The 24,844-nt window shown below is 35.2% G+C and overlaps 4 protein-coding genes across 4 annotated transcripts; 3 read left to right on the forward strand and 1 right to left on the reverse strand.

Moving 5' to 3' along the window:
- Window positions 1-677: 677 nt before the first annotated feature.
- On the forward strand, window positions 678-9,715 carry LOC124410061 (H(+)/Cl(-) exchange transporter 7). Its single transcript, XM_046888176.1, has 12 exons — window positions 678-1,002; window positions 1,065-1,193; window positions 1,857-2,055; window positions 2,735-2,988; window positions 3,613-3,790; window positions 4,241-4,765; window positions 6,777-6,946; window positions 7,019-7,198; window positions 7,524-7,733; window positions 7,895-8,140; window positions 8,734-8,814; window positions 9,184-9,715. Exons 1-12 carry the CDS (start codon window positions 859-861, stop codon window positions 9,283-9,285), a joined length of 2,418 nt encoding a protein of 805 aa, XP_046744132.1. The 5' UTR covers window positions 678-858; the 3' UTR covers window positions 9,286-9,715.
- On the forward strand, window positions 2,111-13,730 carry LOC124410063. The gene is made up of 2 exons (XM_046888178.1): window positions 2,111-2,121; window positions 12,696-13,730. Exon 2 carries the CDS (start codon window positions 12,718-12,720, stop codon window positions 13,285-13,287), a length of 570 nt encoding a protein of 189 aa, XP_046744134.1. The 5' UTR covers window positions 2,111-2,121; window positions 12,696-12,717; the 3' UTR covers window positions 13,288-13,730.
- On the reverse strand, window positions 10,129-10,662 carry LOC124410066 (phosphatidylinositol N-acetylglucosaminyltransferase subunit Y). The gene has a single exon (XM_046888180.1). The coding sequence runs from the start codon at window positions 10,298-10,300 to the stop codon at window positions 10,187-10,189; it is 114 nt and encodes a 37-aa protein (XP_046744136.1). The 5' UTR covers window positions 10,301-10,662; the 3' UTR covers window positions 10,129-10,186.
- Window positions 13,731-14,695: 965 nt separating the features above from the next.
- LOC124409744 lies at window positions 14,696-16,767 on the forward strand. Its single transcript, XM_046887550.1, has one exon. The coding sequence runs from the start codon at window positions 15,217-15,219 to the stop codon at window positions 16,390-16,392; it is 1,176 nt and encodes a 391-aa protein (XP_046743506.1). The 5' UTR covers window positions 14,696-15,216; the 3' UTR covers window positions 16,393-16,767.
- The last annotated feature ends 8,077 nt before the right edge of the window (window positions 16,768-24,844 follow it).

Raw genomic sequence — 24,844 nt, forward strand, 5'->3', positions numbered from 1 at the left:
TCAACTACATCGAGGCAGATGAATGAACAAATAAAATGCTTTACTCCTGAAATCCAAAAAAATGTTTTTCCTCAAATCCCAAAATTGTGTCTTAAATATGATTACGTTTCTACGACGAAATTATTGAAATTAGGGACTTCACGGCCGAAAATCTGATATACTCCGTTTACACCGTGATTAGTTAATTTGTAAATTACTATTCCATCAATAAATATATTTCATCTCAGTTATTGATAATTTTCTTGAAAATATTGAGAACGCCCGCTACTCGAGTAGCCGGCAAAAAAAAAATTAGAAAATGCCCGCTGCTCGACGTAGCGAGTGTTTTTAATTTTTTTCTTTATCAGTTCGAGCGAAATTGTGCACGCGTTACAAAAATACTCGTGCTATCGCATTTTTGACTCGTACTGCAATCTCCACACTCGGTTTGAAAAAGCCCGCTTAACGCCCCTGGTAAAAAGAAACAAAGCAAAAGAAACGGAGCAAAGAAACTCCTTGGTTAACGAATGGATTAAGCCATGGAATCGCTTATGACATACATTACGTCACGAAGCAAATACCACCACAGGCACTCGTTATCTCCCTTCCCATCGCGTATGAATGTTGAATCACGCGGTAAAGTCCCCGCAATGACGCAATTTGATTTTGTCGTATCGGGGATAGACAGTCGCACATTGCGACGTTTCTTTTATTTGTCTGTCAATTGCAAGCTGCATCAGATCGTGCGCTGTCAAATGAAGCGTCACCCACGTGAACAGTTGTACCAATGTTGAATATCGCTATCAATAATGTGTTGCTTCATTGTTGTGGTAATTTGCTAATTTTTAAACTCGCGGAAAACGGTTTCTAAAGAAAACCATGGAGCAAGACGGACCAACAGTCTCAAACATAACCATAAACGACAGCGTTGACTTCGTGTCCGACGACTATGATAAACTTTTAAAACCACCTAGGAATAATTTTCATTCTTATTTAAACGAAGATGTCAGTGTCAGATTTCCGGTAAGAATTACGAAATTCTAATCCCTGCTGGCATAATTTTCATTCGCCTTTGTTTTCCACAGAGAACGAGGACGAACCATAATGCTACTTTTTCTAGTGCCTCCGAAAGGACAAATCACATGTCGTATACAAGGCTTTCGTCCGAGGCAATACCACCTGGAGCTATGAACTACCTTTCGGCCAATTATGAGGTTATATAACATATTAATATTTTCATCTTATTCCTCACGTTTGCATTAAACTATATTCTATGCTGTTGCTAGTTAATCATCATACCGACCAACACAATCGTGACTCAGCTAGAGTCACGATAGCCATGCTTTGCTCTCATACCTAAGGTTAGAATAAGTTCGGCCTGTATCATATTATTGCATAGGTTTTCAAGAATACTACTACTTGCACGGACCCCAGAACATTGCTGCCTTTGTGGGTTATTGATAGCAGTTTGCAATCATGAAACATTGCTATGCCCAAGTATTTTTTGAGTCACTAGTGTGACAGGCAGCATGATTTCAGTACAGTGACTTTACCCTGTGAAGACATATAGCATATTTTAATTTTGTTAAATCTATACCATATGCATTATTTATCATTTCCTTGAATGGCCAGTAGAATGATGTATTTGTAATTTCTATCAAGCCCTAGGCTGTTTTTATCTATACTCAAGTTATCATAAATTATATAAAAACGAGAGCAGTACATCGTCTTAGGTCATGTATTCAGTATCTTAGAAATTGAACCACAATTATCGCTATCTCAAACCTAATCGCTTGAGATTAACACCACAACTACAGTGGTTTTCAATTATTTTCTAAGTATAAGTATTATATTAAAACCTTCTCTTGATCTTTCAGAGTCTTGATTATGACACCTGTGAAAATCAATTAATGTTGGATGAAGAAAGAAAAAAAGGATATAAATTTGTGGTCAAAAGAAATGTTGCGCGATGGTTTATTTTCTTGCTCATAGGAATTTTCACCGCTCTTATTGCATGCTTTGTCGACATATCCATTAGTGAATTGTCGAAACTGAAGTATAACTCATTGAAAAAATGTATCCTTTACTAGAATTTACGATCATCATAATATAATAATAATCTACAAAACATCCTACAATTAAGTCCTTCATATGATATCTTACTTTTGATCTTTCGTGTCTTAAAAAAAAAAGAAATCACAAATGGGCCGAAATAGAATAAATCTCCTCAAATCATCAAGGCATTGACGCCAGACTGCTTGTGTAAGCATGGGATCATGGAGAAAATATCAGTGTTGTTGATGGGACGAGGATGCATGGGTTTTACTAATTAAAATGTACCTTGAACAACAAGACTAGAATCATTGAAATTAGTGGAAAGATAGCTGCTATAGAAAATCATTACGTACCCTGAGCAATGAGTAATACTTAAGATCAGAAGAGACATTTAACGAGCACTCCACTTATACTGTATTAGTCCTTGTTCAAAATAGCGAACAATTAATATTTACATATATTTTTTTCATATCAAAAGAAATATAAATGTTTCTATTTAATTTCTTCCTTTTGATCCTGCGGCAATTTTCCAGTAAACACACACTATGTTTTGCTTTCCAGTCACTGCAAGATCCGGAAATCTGTACCACTATATAGGCAGTTCCATGTGCATTGTAAAATGAATAGAACGCTCATAAGTGCTAAAAATTTATATTATCATCTTCCAAAGTTATATATTAACCTTAACTGCATTACAAAGGTGTTGATCAATGCATTTCTGAAAACTGTTTATGGTTGCCATATCTCCTCTGGCTCGTCACGAACTTAGTACCAGTTTTAATAGGTTCTATCTTGGTGGCATATGTCGAACCTGTAGCAGCTGGTAGTGGGATTCCACAAATTAAATGCTACTTGAACGGAGTCAAAGTGCCAAGGGTTGTCCGAATCAAAACCTTAGTTGTAAAAATGATCGGGGTCATTTGCACTGTGGTTGGTGGCCTAGCTGGAGGAAAGGTAAAGTATTTTAATCATATAACTTAAATAAATACAATTTTGAAATATAAGAAGAACCACAGAAAATTTTAAAAATTGTCAATTCTGCAATTATTCTGCAGTATGCATTAACTGTCTCAAAATCCACTTTTTTTTTATCACCGCTCAGCATTCAATTTTATTTATTCTGTAATTCTCAAGTAATCTTGACATATTCTGATAGTTGCAAGAATTTCGTTTCATTGAACCATGTTTTCAGTAATGCATCGGAGCAGTCAATTCATCAGATTGCATATTGTCTGTTAAATATGTTATTTCAACTTACTTTTGAATTCACTGGTATTATAATTTTTTCGAAATGTGATGCTTTATTTGAATGCAGAGTTAAAATGTCGAAAACTCACTATTTGATAATCATTTGCAAGAACTCTAGTAAAAGTATTAAATTTTTACACATTTGGAAGATTTATCCAAAAAAAGTGAAAACTTTACGGTAAAATACTTGAGAGACGTGTCTTATATTGAATTTCTTGAATTTCACAGTATCTTCGAAAATAAAGCCCAGGCAATACCCTAAGTCTGTTAGATTTTAGATAAGATCAATTATTTTTAATAAATTAGGATTATAACGCTTACATTTTACAGGAGGGACCAATGATACATTCTGGAGCTGTTGTGGCAGCAGGCATTTCGCAAGGCAAAAGTACAACTTTCAAAAAAGATTTCGGAATTTTTAAGTATTTCCGAGAGGATCACGAGAAACGAGATTTTGTATCTGGAGGTGCAGCGTCAGGTGTATCTGCAGCGTTTGGAGCACCAATCGGTTTGTTTATATCTGTCAAACACTTAGAACTCCATTTTGGTATGATACAAAAATTATTGTGACTGAACTCAACTCTATATTAATTTAATTATCTTTTTCACTGTTACAAACTCAAAACTTTAGATGTTACTTTCGGAAGCCATGTAAAAAACAAATATGTTCAAAATAGGTTTTGTCAAGATGCAAAATTTATACCAAAAGTATCAGACCGTCTCATAAATGTAAATTTATTTGATGAATCTTTTGAAAAATTAATTTGTCAACCAAACATATTATTATAAGCATGATCATTTACCAACACACTGCTTCACATGATGAAAGTTCATTTTTAATGAAGCTATGAAACATGTTCTTAAATAATTGTACTAGACTTCTGCTTTCTGCAGTTGAAGTAACCTACTTCTTGTTTTTTCAGAATAAATTAATTGATTCTGTTGTGTGTTACTGTAGGTGGCGTGCTGTTTAGTATTGAAGAAGGCACCAGCTTTTTTAAGCAAAGTTTGACCTGGCGAACTTTTTTTGCTAGCATGATAACAACTTTTACAATGAACATAATCCTTAGTGCATATCATGGACATCCAGGTGAACTATCCTATCCAGGATTGATAAACTTGGGAAAATTTGATGAGATACCGTATCAATTCTATGAAATACCATTGTTCATGGTAATCGGAACATTGGGGGGAATTCTCGGAGCACTTTGGAATCACATCAATTACAAAATCTCATGCTTTCGACTGCGGTTTATAAAAAAGAATTGGATAAAAGTGCTCGAAGCCTTGTTTGTAGCAGTTCTGAGTGCCACCCTAGGATTCCTAATGATTTATTTTATTGATGATTGCAAGACTCCAGAAGAGTTCTCCATGGACTTTCCTATTCAAATGTACTGTGAGGATGGAAAGTACAGTGCAGTTGCTGCTCTCTGGTTTCAAACTCCTGAAAGTAGCGTTAACTCATTGTTTCATGATTCTAAAGGTAAGCAAAAAACGGTCAAATACTCCTTAAACCCACCTTTAACACTTAGTAATTCATTGCATGTTGTTCGGGAATATTAAATACTGTGGCTTCTCAACTTCAATTCTCCAAATTCGATCCAATAACTGATAAGGAAGGCATCTCAAGTAAAGTATCAGGACTATAGAACGAAATATTGCTTTGGGGACATCCCAGATATCAAAATTCTGAATTTTTTATGGCAAGGGCCGTCTACTCCTGCCACTGGCTCCTGCTTTATTGAATGCTGGCCTTTGTTTCTGATGAACAGCATTACAGAAAATTAAGTGTCAATATATGATCTCAGTAATTGAGATTGACAGCAAACAGAAGACAGCAAAATGCTAAGCTAAATAAAAATTACTCTCAGATTGCTGGTACTTTTGTGCTTCAAGATTCCACCTAATTGCAAAGTTGCGGTTTGCCATATGTTACTTCATTTTTATTGTCAGCTATTTGTCCTTCAAACTGGTCCACCCAAAGTGCTCGGAATATATCTGCAACGCACAACTAATATTTGATGATCAAGATTTCTATGCTATCTGTGGTCATAGAAATACACAGTTTCGAAGATAAGCCATGCTCGGTCTGTGAACAGGCAGCTATTTGTGTTGCGTCTACTTTATCTTACACTTATGTTGATTGACCAAAATAGGGTTGATGTGCATAACGATAACGGGACGACTTCAGAAAAATTTGTGTGCCAAGAAAAAATCATGAAAACGTCGAAACTTTTCAAAAAGTAAACGAGTTAATTTTACTGTAAAGGCAATGTGTTTGATCAAAAACTATTGCGTGTAATTGAAAATGAGACTACAATGAATTGCCCGTGGAAAATTGTTATTCCATTTTTCACGGCAAAACTCTGTATCCGCAATTCCTTATCTCAAACAAAACGTGTTATCAATTTTAGATTGGTTCACTTGGCTATTATCTTTTCCCTATGAATGATTCATTCAGTACCTTGTAAACTTACAAGATAATTTGAGCTGAGGGACAAAGAGCTGAATTTAGTTTATGTTAGTATCTTAAAAGTGCATTCCTTACTTTATTTGTTTGAGCATACATGGAAGATTTTCACTTCTAGACTTAAAACCTAAGCAAGACATGAAATTAAAAATTTGAAATGCATACCAACCCTATTGAAAAGCCTGCACCCAGCTTGGAAGTTGAACTTGAATCACCATATGGTATTCTTAAAAATTCTAACGAAAATAATTAGAAATATAATGCTCCAACTGTTCTGTTTTTATGTATACGCGTACTCATTCATATCAGGGCATGTTTCGAACATACTCATGCTACTTATAACAAAAAGAATCTCACAACCTATTGACCTGACCTGCCATACTATTATTCAGCCCCCATACAAAATTGCTTTCACACTGATGGAGTATCGGAGTTCAACTTCGATGTTATTTTGGTCGTTACTGGATGTCGATTCACTTTAATAGTGATGTGGTAGTGGTCGACAAATAACAGGGTGTTCAGCAGTTCCAAAAATCCTGGAATTCTATTTGTGTCCTGTAAATTCTTATAATTTAAAAAATAATAGTGTAACACACATCAGAAAAAAGAAGTCTGATACCATTCAACACAACAATGGAAATTGCAGAAACATAATTTTGATCTAAACGTAAAAACTTGTAATATTGTTAGAGGTTGTTCAAAATAATTGGAAAATAATTGGAAAATAAAAGGAAATAGAACTTTTGGGGCGGAAAAGTCAGGGGAAGATCAGTGAATTGAATTACAGCTAATTTATCAGCTTGACTGGGGACCAACGGTTTCACTAACAATCAGATACTACTGGACTTCCGTACTTCACAATGTTGGATACTAGGAATTTTTTATGAGAATTAAAACAATGTTAGCACTAATTAGCATTCGATATAAATACCGTCAATTCATCAAATGGTTTCTCACTTTGTTAATTGAAAGTATAACAATTATTCAGCCATACGATTTATGGTTAAAAATTGATCCATAACAGGTTCCCAAAACGATGAAACACTGGTTATCTTTGTTATCTTGTACTTTCTCTTGGCTGCTTGCACCTTCGGTCTTTCTATGTCGAGCGGTCTCTTCATCCCTTCACTTTTGATTGGTGCTGCCTGGGGTAGATTAGTTGGATCCGGCCTTTCCAAGTTGTGGCCTAACTGTGTAAGAAATTTCACATGATTATACTATATTTACAATTTGAAACTGTTAAGCTCCACATCACTCTCTTTTCAGGACATCTTTGATCCCAGAAAATATGCACTATTGGGTGCAGCTGCTCAGCTTGGCGGTGTAGTTAGAATGACAATCAGCTTAACTGTAATTCTTATAGAGGCAACTGATGGAATATTCTTTGGTCTTCCACTTATCATTGTACTCTTAATGGCAAAATGGGTTGGTGATTTCTTCAATGAGGTATGTACTTGTTAAATTGTAAGTGTTGAATACTGTGGCAATTGAGTCAATTTCTACTATCAATACTAGTAATTGTAGAGTCCATCTATTGGTAACTGAGTCAGTTGAATTTAACATGTGCGATATTGATATACTGAATAACTTTTCATGAATCTCGTAAAACATTGTCACCCAACCATAAGAACAATTCAAATAGTTATCCAGCCATCTCATTTACAATCAGGTCACCCAACCATAAGAACAATTCAAATAGTTATCCAGCCATCTCATTTACAATCAGATCAACACAGTTTTAAATTGTAATGAAATATTTTAATTAAACCAGGGTATTTATGAGATTCACATACAAATGACCGGAGTACCCATATTACCATGGGAACCTCCACCGTTATCAAACAATATTTATGCAAGTGAAATAATGAGTCATCCTGTGGTTACACTGAAAACTGTTGAAAACGTCGGCCATATAGTCGAGCTTCTAAAATGTGTTTCATTCAATGGATTTCCTGTTGTTGACCCGCCAACAAGTGATCAGGTATGAATCAAGGACTTTCAACTAAATTTGTAAACTTCAATCGCTTTCATCAACTTTTTATGATGATAAGTCCCGTTTTTATGAAAGAAAATCATGGAATCCCAAGCATATAGTTGATAGTAGTTATAAAGAAGTCTAAGTTACTTAAATGTGTATTTCAGGAAGAAATAAATTGCTACGGGCGGTTCAGAGGCTTGATTTTGCGATCTCAGTTAATTGTTTTACTACAGAAAAAAATATTCAACGAATACAGCGAATATTGGGATGAATTTCTGAATATCGAAATGTTCAGAAACGAGTATCCTCGATATTCTACTATTGACCATGTCAATCTTACCGCAGACGAAAAAACTTACAAAATGGATTTGCGACCCTTTATGAATCCATCACCATATACAGTTCAACATGTAAGAATATTTTATGATTCTTCGATCTTAATTATTTTTGCATCAAAGTGTATGCTGCAAGTACATACACATGCACACAATGATTCTGAAACGACTATTTTTGCACAAGTCATTTCGGTTTTTAGTAGCCAACCTTCTTGAAAAAAAAAAAAAAACTTGATATCAACTTATATCCCAAATTAATAGACGATGTAAATGAAAAGTTGTGTTTTCCATTATTTATTTACTTTTGCTACTAGTTCAAAAAATGAGATTGATCTTAAATCAACTACACTTAATCGTTTGATATTGTCTTTATTATCATTGTTTTTGTCACTTTGAACATTAATTAATTCTTCGATTCTTATGTTTATACATAATGTTTATTGTTTTTGATAATTACACCACCGCGTATAACTTGTTTCAAATTCTTAGGCAACTGGTAAACTGCATTGCACAAAATGCAGAGTTTTCGCCGACCACTTTAAACTAAAAAGTGTAAAATATAAAAAATTTTCTAGATTGTAAAAGAAATTGAGAACTGTATTAAGTGAAATAGATAACGAGAAAAATGTCCGTCAAGAAAACATTCTAAATACATGGTATCGTTTCAGTCTGCCACTTTACCACGGGTATTCAGTCTCTTCAGGGCCTTGGGACTGCGCCACCTACCAGTAGTCAATGATACAAATGAGGTAAGCCCACCTACTATGTATATTCTGTAAATTAAACACTCAGTCTTTTAAAACGCTTTACAAAAAACTTTCTGATATTGGTATTGTCACCTATAACTGAAAATCTACATCTGGTCAATCAAAAACCACTATGTAAGGGGTATGTGCATGAAACAAATTCAATGACTAGCATTTACAAGTAAATACGAAAAAACAGTAACTTATTTGAAAACATCGCTGTTATTTACATAGTTCAGTATGTTGAGTTGGACTGAATAAGATATCGAAAAAATTAAAAATTGTCATGAGCGTTAATTCTTGAATGGTCACGAGTCTTCACGTCATATAGTAATTGAACATGGAAGTCATACATTGGCACGTTTATTTCAGGTGATTGGAATGGTGACCCGAAAGGACATAGCCAGATTTCGAATTTGGAGGCATCAGGGGCGAATGGGTTTAGATGAACTTTTGATATCAGATAAACTCTAATATTTTGACGAATATTATTGTGATACTATTGTTCCACTATTCTGCTAAATTTTTAGACTGAGTTCACACAAAGTGAGTAGAAGGACCACATTTACGTCAAAAGTTGTAAGCCACTAAACTTAAGCATCCTGAATAATACCTTGTTAATAAAGGAATATATATACCAGGCTCAAGAAACATTACGTCGAAGCTAGCAAGCAGAGTTAGACGAACGAATTAGGTGAATGCACTACTGTCCATCACAATACGGCAGTGAGGATGAGCAATGCCTAGGAAACATAATACAATCATAAAATGATAGGTGTTCTATCACACTCTATCACATTACCCTCTGTAACAAAAGTTCAGCATGTTTGGCTGTTAACTTTGGCTGCTGGTTTCAGCTTTATCGAAGAAAACATGACAATTTTCTTAGATTGTAGATTGGCAGTATGTATAATTTTTAATTGATTTGATTATACATTTCAATTTTTGACACAAATTGGCTAATGATGGTTTAGATTCGGACATTAGCTTTTCTATAGCAAACACCATGCTTTCATGTAATGAAACGTTTCATTGTTTTAAGTTTAAGATACCTGAGAAATGTTTACCTGAATACACATGCCTTCTGCACATCATCAAGAAAAAGCCATAACTATTTTGATGCAGGCATACTTAATTGAAACATGAACCGGCTTTCTTGGCTGTAGCAGGTAACATTTCATCAGCGCAAATCATACATATACACAAGTAGGAAATACTTTTTACGATAAAAACTTTACAAAGAAAATGTCCAACTATCATCATTGGTGGTGGGGTTCTAGATATGAAAGTCAGAACTCAAGGGTAATATTAGAATAATATATAGAAACGAGCAATTGGTATACAGTTTTATTATTGATTTTTATATGCTACGACATTAATTATTGATAAATAACTCCCACCCTAGCCAAGACCAAAGCTTAAAGAATAAGTGTACAGGTACAAGTACCAATAAAAGAAGGAAATAGTATTCAAAAGTTGTAACATACATTTTTCCACTTATTTCACGTTGATAGTTTATTATCACATAACTTGTATATATTATATTTTTTACAACTGCAGCACATTGAAGTCCGGATATGGCATGCAATTATTATAGAAAGAATTGATGTAAGATGCTTAGTTGATATTATCTGTAACAAAGAAAGTCAAAACTTTTATGAAATGTTGTTTAACCATTTAAGTTTAAGTACTCATAGTAAATAAAGTTATATTTTCAATTATTAACGTCTCTAAGCTGGTCCTGTACAACTTTAGATAATGAGATTATCTGTACTTATGGTGATCCTTGAACAAACTACCGGATCTTTTCCTTCCGTCTTATTCTTCCCGATAAGTATTAGAATATGTATCTCACAACTGTTCCAATTCATCAAGCTTGATCGAGAACGCAAGTTTTCATTAACCCTGAGTCCCGATGATAAATTTTTTAAACATGACCAAACCTAGTCATCTATTTAAGCGTACAAAATGATGAAATTATAGCTTAGTATTGCATTATTACATCTTTTTATATGCCTCACAACAGTTCCATGTGTTATTAGAAATCTTTTAGATCAAGCTTAATTTATGGAAAACTCAGGTACATATTGAAATATATGCTTGAATTGAATATTTCTCGGTGAAATGAATTATCAGACGAGTAAGATTCTCACATCAATTTTTCTTAGTACGTGAAATCTTTAAAGAGTATTTTGAATTAGGTAAGAATGAATACTGAAACAAAATTCAACACAAAATGTTGGTTTAATTTTTGAGTGTCATGATAGTTTGACCTGTTGCCCACTCTCTTCAATAATTATAGTCCTAGATTTAGACAGTGGTACTTCAAAATTTTTTTTATGAAAATGAAATTCATTTTCCATAAGTCTATGGATTATAAATCTTTTGTAAAAGCATCTTTTTTGCCATTAATTTGGGTAAGTAAAATTCCAATGAAAAATGTATTAAACTTATCTACGTCAAGTCGGTATGAGTTTTTTTTTTTTTATCGAAAATTCATGAAACTCAGAAATTGGGTGTAACAAAAATAAATGTAATGTAGTCACATAGATGGAATAGAAAACGAATCAAGGTTGTTCATAGCAATATAAAAAATCTGTACTAGACACAGTGTTTTGGCTATATTTATAACAATCAGAACTTATAATCCAGATATATGTAGATAACGAAGATGAATATAGAAAGACTGATCATTTTCTGCAAATTAGTAAGTAACTAAATTCAGTAAAAAGTTAGTGAAATGTGAGTTAATACGTAATTTCAATTTCTTAATAAAACGAAATGTGACAAATTGTAGAATGAATCGGCTTCGAATACATTGAGTGTCTTGATTAGCGTCAAACTCAAACTCATCAACAGTTTGCAGGAAATAAGCTGCATAATATTACTTGTACGAAAACTTCAAGCAAAAAGTAACTGCTAAGTATGCCAAAAAAAAAAAAAAATTCGAAGAATATAAAATTGTTAATCATTTATGGTGAATCTGACATCTTAATAAATCTGAGCTAATTGATCGTGAAATTCATTTTATTTGTTTGCGATCTATTTTGGATTACAGATACTGTTTAACAATGCGCTGTTATATCTACAGTTACCGATGGCCACAATTAGAGTCCCAAATTTTCCATGGAAAATAAACACATTTTCTTTGCCATTGAATATTTGAAAACGCGATTGACCAATCACATGCACAAACGGCCGGCCGACACTCTGACAATGAGTTCTTAGGTATTTTCACGTAAATTTACCCATAAAACCGTTTCCTTAAACCCTCAGTACCTAAACAGCAAGTTATCAGAAATCAATTATAATATTCTTTGACACCATTAAATTACATTAAAAATTGTACGAAATGAATCTGAACTGGGATTACTTTAATTCTGAAATTTTCAGTATCTGCGCAAGAGATTCCGAAGTACATTGCCCTAAAATAAATATCACGGGTTGCCTGTACAAAGACGGCGACTATCTCCTTCTAATCTTCAATAAACGCAGCCTATCGAGACCTTATAATTTTTCGCGAAAATGTACTAGTAGAAAAAGTGCTGAGTGAAATCTTTACGGCCAGTGGAATGTCTTGCGCATTCATCTGCAAATTAGGTCGGGAAATAATTACCAAACCTCGATGAAACTATTCGGTAAATGGGCGTCGAGATTCCCACTTGCTGTGATTCCAATACAAGAAGATAATAGAATAACCTCGTGCAGTAATCGCACGTGACTTAATTTCGACTACGTTGCCTATAGCTATCGGCCATTGTTACGATAAACGATTAGCAGGTCAGTTGCTGTCGCTGCCGCAAGCACAATATCGACGCTACGCATGCGCTTCGCATAACATAGAACCGGTAGGGTTCAAAATCGAAAATACAATTCAGTATTAGTAAGCACTAAGTTGCGACTGCAATGAACAGATACCTGAGACGCACAAAAGTACTTAAGACGATGCCAAAGAAGAAAAACCAAAGTTCGAAAGCGAAAAGTGTTAGATCAACTATACAAAGTAACGGTAAACCAACACCTCGACCTTATGAAACCGAAGAAGAAGCAATAATTCGACGTTTTCACGATGCTCAGCGAATGGCAAGATTTCGAGCTAAACGAAAAAAGGCTCTGGAACAAAGCGAGACACTAGAATCATCAGAATTTACGAACACGACTGTTGTATCTGAGACAAAGAAGGGAAACGTAATATTACAACTAACTGAACCTTTTATCATGGTTTCTAATCCAAGAACAATTCAATCTATGTCTGCGCAAAGGTTTGAACAAAGACCGACAATACATATACCTTTAGTTCCTAACCAAAGCAAGTACTCCCAACTTCTAAGTGTTATTGAAGAACTTGGCAAAGACATTCGACTAACTTATGCTGGAAGCCGCACGTCGGTTGAACGACTCAAAGCGGGCATCGTACGTGCCAAATTATTAGTTAGAGATTGCCTTTTAGAGACTGAAGTGAATTCTAAATTATAATAGGTAAAGACTTTTAATTTAGAAAAGTATACATCATAATCCCTGTTCCTCATTTTATATAAAACCTCCGAGCATGGATTGATGTTATAGTCATAATTGGTATACAAATAGTTTGAGCTATTGAGATATGCACACTTATAGAGTAATCAGATCTACCAAATTTTAAATGATTAGACAGCGTTCCGATGTAATGCAAATTTTCAATTATGTAATATTTGAAATGTATTGAAGTTTAAGTCTGTATTTTGTATACCCTAATTTTTAGAAATGAAAGTTGAAGAAGTAGTGGATATTCAATTAATTTCTTAGGTTGGAGTGAATAAAATCTTACAATTCATGTATGTTTCTAGTGATATCACATTCCTTTTTGACACTTCGGAACAGTGACCAAAACGATGGAAGATTATTATTGCCCTTTTGGCCATTAGAGGGAGACTCAACAAACCACCTGAATGTTGTTTCAGTGTGTCGTACTAAAAATCCACATACATAAAAAAAATCTTTTCTGTCTGACCGCGTCCGTCAAGACGTCCGAACAAAATCGACTTCATAATAGTTCATAATGGGCAGATAGTTACGTCAACCAAAGTGTGTTGTCATTTAGATTGCTGCATGGATGCTTTTTCAAAGTTATTTCACTACAATCAACGTGAATCCAATTCCAATACATCACGCACTGCATGTGATTCCGTTAGATCCCAATTTCACAGGCTTATAGAGATAAACTACGTGGTCTAACGGGGCCGCTGGAGCCAAAACCACAGAGTTTACGAAGCATCTCGATGAGCGCTCGCAAGCGTAGCGGCCAATTTCTGGCGAACTGATGTTGTGGGAAGTTTTAAATACGTATAAGTAGGTAGAAACGTTGATGTTATATGATGAACATATAACAATATTGGCTTATAACATGTTTATTTATTAACATCAACGTTTCTACCTTATACTTACACGCGTGTGTTTAATAAACTTCCCACAATTTCGGTTCGTAAAAAAATGGGGGCCAAAGTGGAAGCAATTGACTGGACATCGAAGTCCGTTTTGTAGGGATTCCAGGTGCGCGTTCCGAAATTGGTTAGGAGCGCTAAAAACTCCCTATAACAGAGATACAGCTACTCACGAACCCGGGAGTACAGAAGAGATAAAAGATTGTTGACAGCACTGGGAGCTAATTTTGAAATGCACAGTACATTTACACAGCACCGTTATTCCGGTTTGACTATGGTCGACGTAGAATCGATAAATCTGGTATTACTTCATCAGCCATATAGTAAACCGGAATAACAGCGTCTGTACTCATTGGTGGATTTCACATGTGGTCGGCGTTGAGGCTGGTAGCTAATTTCGGAACACACCCAAGGCCTCTGGTTAAATCGATGCGATATAAACTTGGCTGATAAACGCAGCCATTGATGTAGGAAGCCATTCATGCACGCAGCCTATCGGTGAACTTGGTTGGCCCCTCGAAGACTGAAGTGCAGAGTCTGTATTAAGATCTTACATGTTGTTCGAACTCGCGACTCAGCGTGTGTTATTCAGTGATCAGTTCATATTGCGAAGATATTTTACCGTACCTGAGATCCGATTCGGCTCACCGATAGTGCCTGACTTCGGGAAGGTATGCGATGTTGCGGTGAGGCTAAATTTTCAATGTTCAAGAAATCGGCCGAGTTTTGTCAGCCATTGTTGTGATTAAGGTGAAGACTTGATACACGAAAAGAAAGAGATCATACCAGTACTAAATTGTGTTGAGTCCGTACGCATGCGCAGTTTACATTACGCAAAGAGATGTTGATGTTTGAACTGAAAAGATGAAACACTTTTCGGGGAATCGTTGCGGCATGATGCACCTTGTGTTTTGCTCACTGATAAGCAGAAGTTTTACCTCGCGGAGGTAAGAGGATATTGCGTGCTAATCCAAGAAAATAATTAATGTCAGAAGCAATTGAGGAGCGGGCACTAAGGTTATACTCAACAGCTGATAGGATGAAGAATGCCAGAGCCAAAGAGACAGAAGAGCAAGCTGCTCTTAGAAGGATGCAAGAAGCACAGAGAATGGCCAGGCACCGAGCTAAGAAGAAGAGATGTCTTGACGAAAACTTAGCCAGAGAAATATCGAAAATCGCAGAGCTTTCAAAAATCCCGGACGCAGCGACCATTGCTCAGATGTCAGAAATGAATATGAATAAAATTTCGGCAGAGTTGAAGCAAATGATGGAAAGGGGTAAAGTGCCAGAGCATATAGTTCAAATGGCTCAGCTTGCTGAATTTAGCAAAATGACAGAATTACATAAGATCTCAACGGACATGGGAAAGCGGTACGAGATGGAGAAGATGGCAGAGTATGCCAAGACGGCGGAATACATAAAAATGCAGGAAATAGCTAAAATGAGCGAAATGGTGAAGCTATCCGAGATGGCAAAGTACAATGATATATCGAAAATGAATGAGATAGCTAAGATGAATGAACTGATGAAAATGTCTCAGATGGCTAAAATCAATGAGGTTCAACGGATGAATGAGATAGCAAAGCTAAACGAAATGGTAAAGATGACTGAGATGGCGAAGTACAACAATGATATTGCCAAACTAACAGAAATAGCTCAGATCAATGAAGTTGCCAAGGAAATTGCCAAAATGAATGAGAAGACAAAAATGAATGAGATGATGAAGTTAGCTAATGTTCAGAATGACGTTACGAAAATGCCCGAGTACTCAAAAATGGCAGAAATGGCCAAGCTCACGGAACTTGCCAAGCTTAACGAAATAACAATTACAAAGTTGAATGACCCTACTCCTCCTAAGATCCATGATATTCCTCGTATTCCGGAGCCTGTAATTAATGTACCTAACCCACGTAACCTGCAGAGTGTTCAAACTGTTCAAACCGCTCAAGCCAGCCCGTCGAGCACGATAAACTTTCCGTCGGTGCCTGGGCAAGGAAAGTACGCCCAACTATTGGTGATAATAGAAGAACTTGGACGAGACATCCGCCTCTCATATGCTGGAAGCCGCAGTGCCGCAGAGCGGCTTAAAATGGGTATTCAACATGCCCGGATTCTTGTCCGAGAATGCCTCCTTGAAACTGAGCATAACGCTAGGCAATGATAAATCCACATTTGTGACCGATACCTGGTTCGTATTACCGTACGATAACCGTACCGTAATGCTTACAACAAATCAATTAAAATTCAGTTTTATATTCTTTGCTGTTTGGGTAAATATTACTTTTGTCAGGGCCACAAGGGCGTTCCTTCAGCCAGTTGAGGTGGCTCATCTAAATCTGATACACCTGGATATGGTTTTAATTCTGTGGGAACGTACCTTCATGTGAGCTATGGAACCAATTGTATACAATTTCACATCTACAGTTAAAATTTTCATTTATTATTCAGGGTGCCTTAGAATTGCGTACTATGAAGTATCATTCTCGAGTCAAAAACTAGCGAAAGAGGTTCTTACAAACTTAATCTTCAATTGTTCCAGGGTACATTAAGTAGGTTTAATTGCCAAAAGCAAGAAATGATTGTATTCTGTGCACTTGCGTAACTACTCACTACAATTTTATGTCGATAAAAAAATGTGTAGTAACAATCCCGAAAAGATGAGCATTTGTGATAAATCGTAATGTCTTTAATCTCCAAATTTTTACAGTTTCACTTGTAACATTCAGTGCTTGTCAATCTACAAAGATTTCCATTAATAGAGAGTCGGCAAAAAAATTGTGCACACACGTTGCAAACTTATAATATATATATTACCCTTGGTAATTTTTCCTGTAAATAAAAGGGGGTATTTAATTAGATCTGAGATGTCCAAAAGAAATATGCTGACCAATACCCTTCCAATAATACAGTTTAGTGGTGTGTTGAGGTCATAATATTGAATCTTTCTGCCTAAGCTAGTAGCGAAACAGAATGATGGGCAAGCTGAGCCCTGTACAAGCGACCAAATTGGCTGCTAGCTTCAGTGATGCGTTGAGGCAGAATTGCGTCGAAGTAAAGACTTTTCAGCCACATTGATTCAATTAAGATAGGAATATTTAGCGTGTATAATTGGATCAACTACAGTTTGAATTTGAATAATTTTCATCTTTGGTTGATCAGATGAAACGCCATTGCGAGTTGTACACAGATCCTTCTGACATGCCAAGTTTCACTTAGAAAAAACCACTAGATCAATGACTGAGTGATTTTTGGTGCATCAAAAGTTCTGTTCTCATCTGATCGAACAGTGTTTTGTAAGCAATATTAGAAATTAATTCTTACATGATTATAGTTTAAGGGACTAACAGATTATGATAATAAAACATTATTATTGCAAAATTGATTCAACGCACCTTAATTCATTACAGATATATAACTTTTTCATAGGTAATGGATAATTTTTGTCAAAACTTGAAATAAAATATGGCTTAGTTGTTGCAAATATATTCCCCTTGAGTCCTTCATGTAGCTTGTAAAGCATATACCATTTTATTTCTCGATGAATTCTGTAGTCTGCTTGTGAATATCTTAGACATTGACTGAATAGTTGCATTTACATGAAGAATGCAGTTTGTAACATTAATGTAACGTTGCAATTATAGGAAATCTGCTTATTGCCCAATTTTAGGATTGTGTAAAATTTGGTAAAGTATAACGAAGAAAAATACATTCATGATTTGCTAACTCAACTCCATCAAATTAATTTAAGAGTTGAAAAATGCAAATTTTTGCTTTGATCTTTCGTTACATTAACATTGCTAACTTCAACTTCGTGCATTTATACGGATTATCTCCAAATGAAACAGTCTGGTGACTATTCGAAACGAACATTTGATAAAGTGCTTGTAATTTTTTCTATAGCTTGTTCGAATAGGTGAAATTGAACACGCTTCATATTACCATTCGGTACTTTAACCACATAAAATTAAAAAGCATTTTAACGTTCTATTGTATTTATTGATGGTATGGGATTAAGTTTGTTTCATATTATTACGTACGGTCGAGGAAATTAAGGTTCGCATTTATGTCTTATTCTTCATGACTCAAAAGTTTGTAGAAGATTCTGAGCAGAGAATAAACCTGCGATTTTCTGAGTTTGGTACGCACTGTGGTTCTCACGCGTTGAAGAGATTTCGGCTCGTAAGGTGATTGAATTACGTCGAAATAGGTTTTTGAAAGGTCAGCTAACGATGAAGTTTCATGTTTCTCATTATTCTTATGAAAAGAACCTAAATTAGCTAACTAAATGGAACCATTTCTTTTCTTCTTGAGAGTGAGCAGACGACGAAACTTGATATTTCTCGATACATAATCGAAATGAACTTGATTGGAAACAAAAATTCATTAAACAATCGTCATCAGATACTTTACTGGAGAGCGCGAATCTTCTGCTGAAGCGTAATTTGACGTTAACTTTTTTTCTAAGGGTCACAAGTAAAGTAGCCGATGATGAACTCGCTGTGCGCTCCAAACTAAAAAAATGCGGGCTTATTTTCTGTTGGGAATCTCCTGCTAACTTTTGATTCATTTATTCTTCACCACAATTGGACGTAATTCCCTTCCGACAACTAAGCCATGTTAAATTGCGAGGTTTGCCATGCTCATTTTCTCTACCTTTAACATGGCATTAGAGCATAACAATATTCAATTACTACGCCAGGAAAGTTTGTATCTGAAACGAAACATTTGGAAATATCTTGCCTTTTCTGAAATAGGAGGCGGGCGTACAAAGAATGTTTATCTAACAATAAGATATTAAAATATACCGATTGCTACTTCAGTTGATAGTAAATTTAATTTTACAATGTTCCTCGTTCTTAAATGCAATAACAGATAGTATGCTACTGTTTGGTGTTTTTCAGACTACTGAAGTAATCCGTGACTTTTTAATTTTGTGAGCAATCGTTTGTTAATACGGTCTGCCTGATTTCAGGTGTTCGTATATTAATGTAATTATTGAAAATGTTAATCCTCACTGTTATTATCTCACGTAAGTATAACACCAGAGAAGAGCAAGATAGCTTTATGGCACAAATACATGCAATTACAGGTAAATGAGCCCAACCATGAATCCTGCACTAGCTTTTTAAGGTAAAAACTTCGATTTAGCAGAAATTTGGTTATATTATACGTGGCCGAGGTTTGGAAAAACCGTGAAATGTCAGTGGAAAAAAAATGAGTCAGGGAATTTCCAACTTTGTCAGAGAAAAAGAGATTACTAAATATCTGACGAATGGCTGGAAAGGAAATTGAAAAAATCCCATATGGTTAAAAAAAAAAAAGAAATTGGGGCAACCAGACACGACAGAAGAGAATCTTTTCTCACGAATCTAACTACGAGATTTTACGCATTAGTGCTACTACTGAAAAAATCACATCATCATACCAGGTAGTCTAGGCAAGTAGTACACCCAGTAAGTGTTCTTATGTAATTTTTCGTAACATTGCTAAATTTCATCATGAACTTACATTGAAATGAAACGAAGAATTGGAAGTATTTTAATTCGAGATTCGAAATATTAGTCAAGACAATAAGAACTTTGGTCAGGGAAAATTGGACAACTAGTTAGGAAAAGTCAGAGCAAAGTCAGGAAATTTTTTTCCGAAAGAAGTGCCTACCATGTGTGTACACTGACAATGAGTTAATTTTATTGTTTTTTTTTTTTTTAATTAGACCTTTGTCTTCGAGTTTTTAGCCCTTCCTGTCGTCGGAAATAATATTTTCGTGCCATTGTGAAAAGTTCAAAGTAATGAAAGTTTTAAGATGTACTTAAAAATGTCTACTTTCTGAAACAAAAAATATGAAAATAATTTATTCTTCTGACCTTTGCATATATATGACACAACGTGTCAAAAAACGTGTTACTTGCCACTTCTTGAGATTTATCTATAAATGGATTTCAGATTTGTAAAGGCCTATACAATACATTACGTCATATCTTTTCTGATGGCAAGAAACTCGAAGACAAAACTCCAATTTCAAAAAACTGGTAAATTTGATCAACATGTTTTTCATAAGCCGTAGACAAGCAGACCAAAAAATTGCAGGATTTTCATATTTCATAGTATACTAGGACATATCCAAAATAACAGAAAAATCTAAATTTTGAGCCCAAAAAGCTAGCCGAAGGTTCATGGATCGGTCTAAATATAATTACTCAAGACCCCGTCTCTCTATTCTAGGGTTAAAAATATATACTTACACAAGTATAAATGATTCAAAACAACTAAGAACATGTTCATGTAATATGCGAATGACCCTCACGTTAATCAAGTCCCTATAACAATAATTACTTTATTGATATGGAGTTGTAAGGGAGGTTTTAGAACTTGTCACACTCAATGTTCATTAACACAATTGACTCCTGATAAATTACACTCGAATTTTACTCTCTCCACAATACCCACTGACGTTTGGACACCTGTAGAACTATGGCTATTCTCCTACTATTACTTTCTGTGACACTTGAAACTATCGTAACTATTTTCCAATGCTCTTCTTCCACGAGTCTGGAGAATAGAAACTATAAGGAGTTTACTGTAACTATAACCCATAGTAACCACACCTCAATTGAGCATATATACATACCAACCAGACTAGTGTTATTTGGGATTTGTCTGTCATTTTCAAAGTACTATAACTGGTACAAATAATCCAAAAGTATTCAATAATCAATGTTTCTTGAAGTAAAAATTCACCCAAAATCCAATAGTATTGTTGTAATGAAGATGCGTCAAAATCAGAAGAACTATATTCAAAAATAGTTTTTTTACTTTTTTAAAATCACCATTGTTTCCGCTTTTTTTTTAAATTATTATTTTCATAATAAAGTTGAAATGTACTTTGAGGAAAATAATATTTTATAAGTAATTTTTTTTTCATCACGAGTCGATTTTTCAAACGCTGCTACCATACTAATTTTAATTTGTGCGTTGTCGCACTTTGTACGCTAGTTTTAGAACGAATGACACCAGGACACTGCGCAGGGCGTAGTAGAAATTTTAGGTAATCGAAATTTGCACTGGTGTAGTCACTACGGCTAAAAACTTCTCCGTCAGTGCAACAAGTTAGTTTACGTAATGAAGTTAGCAAACTAGGTCGAAAACAATGTCAAAACCTTCAAAAAATCTCTATCAACTGATTACAGTAATGAAAAGTTAATACAAATAAAATTTTGTGATATTTAGGAAGTTGTTTTACAAGTCAGTACACTTTGAAACTAGTGTACCGCAATTGAAGAAAGACCTCTTATACACATAGAATACGTGGCGTATATTTAAAACTTCATCATTTCTAAACGAGCTTTCTGAATCCCTTGAAACGTTTGCAATAATTTCATCATGCTGATATTTAGTACACATTTTTTTTTTTTTTAACTTCTCACGAAATATTAAAACAATAACAGAAAATAGTTATTTATTTCATACCATTGAACTTTTGAGCTCAATTAATAGAATTATACAGCCACATTTATTCCTAAAATGATCTGCAAGGAGTGAACTGTTGTAATATACGTTTTAATATACATATTTCATCATGTTGTATGATGCTACATGATGAAATAATCATGCCTACAATCTCCACTATTCATATTTCGTATGTAAATTATAAGTTTTTTACTTACACGCAGTTCTGGAACACCCTATCTGGGCTGATCAATAAATAGACAGCGTCTTGTTGCAGTTATGTACGTAAAGCTCTGTCTGATTGACCGATATTATGTATCCGTATGAAATAGAAGGTTAAGCTATTCGTAAATAAACTTACCGATTTTCTATTTTCCTCTTATTATTTCACACCCGTCAACATGATTTTTATCAAAACTAAAAGTTGGCTTGTTTAATTTGTTTCAGAAGTTTTTTTTAATTTTTTTTTCACGTCCGATCGATACACTTACACGAAGATTATCAGACCTCTGGATCACAGATTCTGCGGAAACTTTTATGGAAGATTCTTTGGCCCGAATTATAGAGTTGCTGATGTGTAGTTCCATCGGTTCGGCTTTCGTATCGATATACTATACATGAGATTGTTCACAATTTTATAGCGATGTAGCATTAAAATTAGGCCACTTTTCTACCCCCGAACAATTCTAGTACATCTGGTTCTCAAAATTTCGCAGTTTATAATTCAGTATGGTTCTGAAATACAGTATATCTATTTACACTTGAATTCAAGAAAGGATAATGAAAACTCATATTTCGAGCATAAAATACACAACAGATCTCTTTTATTAAAGCATTCCACACATTAAGCTGCCAACATAATCAAATTTAATCAAGAATGAAGAATGGCCCAATGGATGAAACTACACATCAGAAGCTCTATACATATACTTGTAAAAAGCAAATAGACACCCTTAGAAGTTTCAACAGCCCTGCGTGATCCGGAGGTCAGAACTCTCCAAATTAACAAATTAGTGTGTGTGTGTGCCAGTATTATTCAGTAATATTTCGTTACCGAACCGTTCCACCGTACTGACTGATGACCGGCGATCGCTATTTTATACTCGTAGATAACATTCACTTAATGAATTATAGTAATTTCTGGTAATTGTAAATTTTTGAGGTCCTAATTATGAGGAAGAAACGCCAAATAAATTATTCTGAAATAAGGAGTGTTTCAGCTCAAAAGAGCGGAAAAAACTACGGCAAATCAATTTTGATTTCTACAAAACATTGAGTGTGACTATGAAAAATGATAGAATAGGCTGGTACCGATCGCGCTCCAACAGCTGTGCCGAAACACATCTTTCTACCATAAACGTAAACCCACGTTAGTTTGGAGTGTCTTTTTCCTTAAAATATCATAATTTTAATTAATGAAGAAAGAATCATTTGATTGAATTCTCGTTGACCCCCGTTATTGTAGCAAACGCAATTGAGTTTTCGAAGAAGCGCCGAACTGTATTGCCATCAATGGTACTGCCGAATCCAGGCTTTGGATAATTGACGATTAGTCCTGATTCCGTACGGAAGCCTTTTTTAACAACCCTTTTTTGTGACGTACATAGGGACTAACGTTTTTTTTTTTTTAACCATTATGTATAGGCCGGGGCTAACGTTTTTTTTTTTTTAAACCATTAGGTAAGGCCGGGACTAACGTTATTCCGATTTTGTGGAGACGAACACATCCGGTCAGCCGTCTTATTCGGAGCTCGATTTGATACTGGCCGCCGCTCGCTTCTATCCCGCTCGAGCAGCAGCGCTCGGCGCGCGAACACGCCGCCGCGCATGCGCAGGCGCGAGTAGGGTACAGCGGCGCTTCGCTCGCGAAGACTATAAGTAGTATAAGTTGTCTGTGCGCAAAGAAAGGGTTACACTGAGTTAGCTAGCTTAATGTTTAATAAGATAAAAGTAGCCACATGGGATATAAAGAATGAATTTCATTTCAGAAAACAAATAAAAAAATTGCTGAGTTGTCAGTTGGCGACACTCTAGCTCGCTTGGACAATCCGCTTTTCTTCCTCAGCCCGTGTTTATCATTTTTTATCTCTCAGTTTGTAAGATAAATACAAAAGCATTCGAAAAACCGAATCCACTGATACAATGTCGTTCCGTCACTAGAGACAGTCAAACCTGGACCTTTTCCCAACTTTATTGATAATTATTTTTTGACCTTTTACAGTATTTTTCATTCGCATGTTGCGTATTTGTTTTTACACCAGTGTGAATACGCTCGACAACGGTATCGTGATACGAGTGGTACATCACTTTTCATAAAACCATACTGCCACAAAAATTTTCTATTCCTTTCAGACTAACGCCCAACAATCAGGATTCCAATACAATTCGTCTGTTCATGTCGTACGCCTTGTTACTAATGAGAAAACTAGAATAGACACTGATTGGTTCGCAGTAGTTACACGAAATCACCGATTCGAAACAGAGTCCATGAATGTTCCATCCGTGAAGTTTATATCACCTTTGCATTTTTTACACTTCACGACGTTACTAATTGCCCAAAAAAACAGTAATGAAGTTTAGAATCTGATACCCAAAATTCGCACTAACTGGTACATCAATTTTACGCCCAACTTCTCGATCTACTCCTTCGAGACTTCGTCCCTTTTGCATCGATATAAGCTTGGAACTTTCACTCTTTTTTCATTTTGTACGTGAAATTATAGTTTATAATAATACGAGCTTGTATGTTACTTGGCGAATACTGAGTGACGCTCTCAAAAACTGAAACAACGGTTTCGGTCTCGATAAGTGTAATCACATGGATATTTCCGAGTTCAAGGTCAATTATAATTAAGCAAAAAGTAATGAAGTAGAAAATTTCGAGGTGATGCCCTTAAATTAAGCTGAATTGTGTATCTGTTATCTGAAACCCCTATCGGTTGGTGCCTCTCAATAATCTTGGAACAATTCGAAATGATGTTTTCCTCCTGTACCCACCTCTAATTTTTTACTATAGTAGTGACGCATGACGTCCAGAAAATACATAATGAGAATCATTGAATTGTTGAATCTGGTTGACTCTATCTATCAGTTTTACATGAATTCTCTACCTTTGCGATTAACAATTTTGATTGTCACCTATCCCAAATCAGTTATATGTTGCGATG

The sequence above is a fragment of the Diprion similis genome, chromosome 8 (assembly GCF_021155765.1).
Source record: "Diprion similis isolate iyDipSimi1 chromosome 8, iyDipSimi1.1, whole genome shotgun sequence".
NCBI classification, from domain to species: Eukaryota; Metazoa; Arthropoda; class Insecta; order Hymenoptera; family Diprionidae; genus Diprion; species Diprion similis.

Coding starts and splice junctions, on each gene's coding strand:
- LOC124410061 (XM_046888176.1), top strand. CDS start 859: ATGGAGCAAGACGGACCAACAGTCTCAAACATAACCATAAACGACAGC. Junction 1,194..1,856: donor ACCTTTCGGCCAATTATGAG/GTTATATAACAT, acceptor TTGATCTTTCAG/AGTCTTGATTATGACACCTG. Junction 7,199..7,523: donor TTGGTGATTTCTTCAATGAG/GTATGTACTTGT, acceptor TAATTAAACCAG/GGTATTTATGAGATTCACAT.
- LOC124410066 (XM_046888180.1), bottom strand. CDS start 10,300: ATGTATGTTACAACTTTTGAATACTATTTCCTTCTTTTATTGGTACTT.
- LOC124410063 (XM_046888178.1), top strand. CDS start 12,718: ATGAACAGATACCTGAGACGCACAAAAGTACTTAAGACGATGCCAAAG.
- LOC124409744 (XM_046887550.1), top strand. CDS start 15,217: ATGTCAGAAGCAATTGAGGAGCGGGCACTAAGGTTATACTCAACAGCT.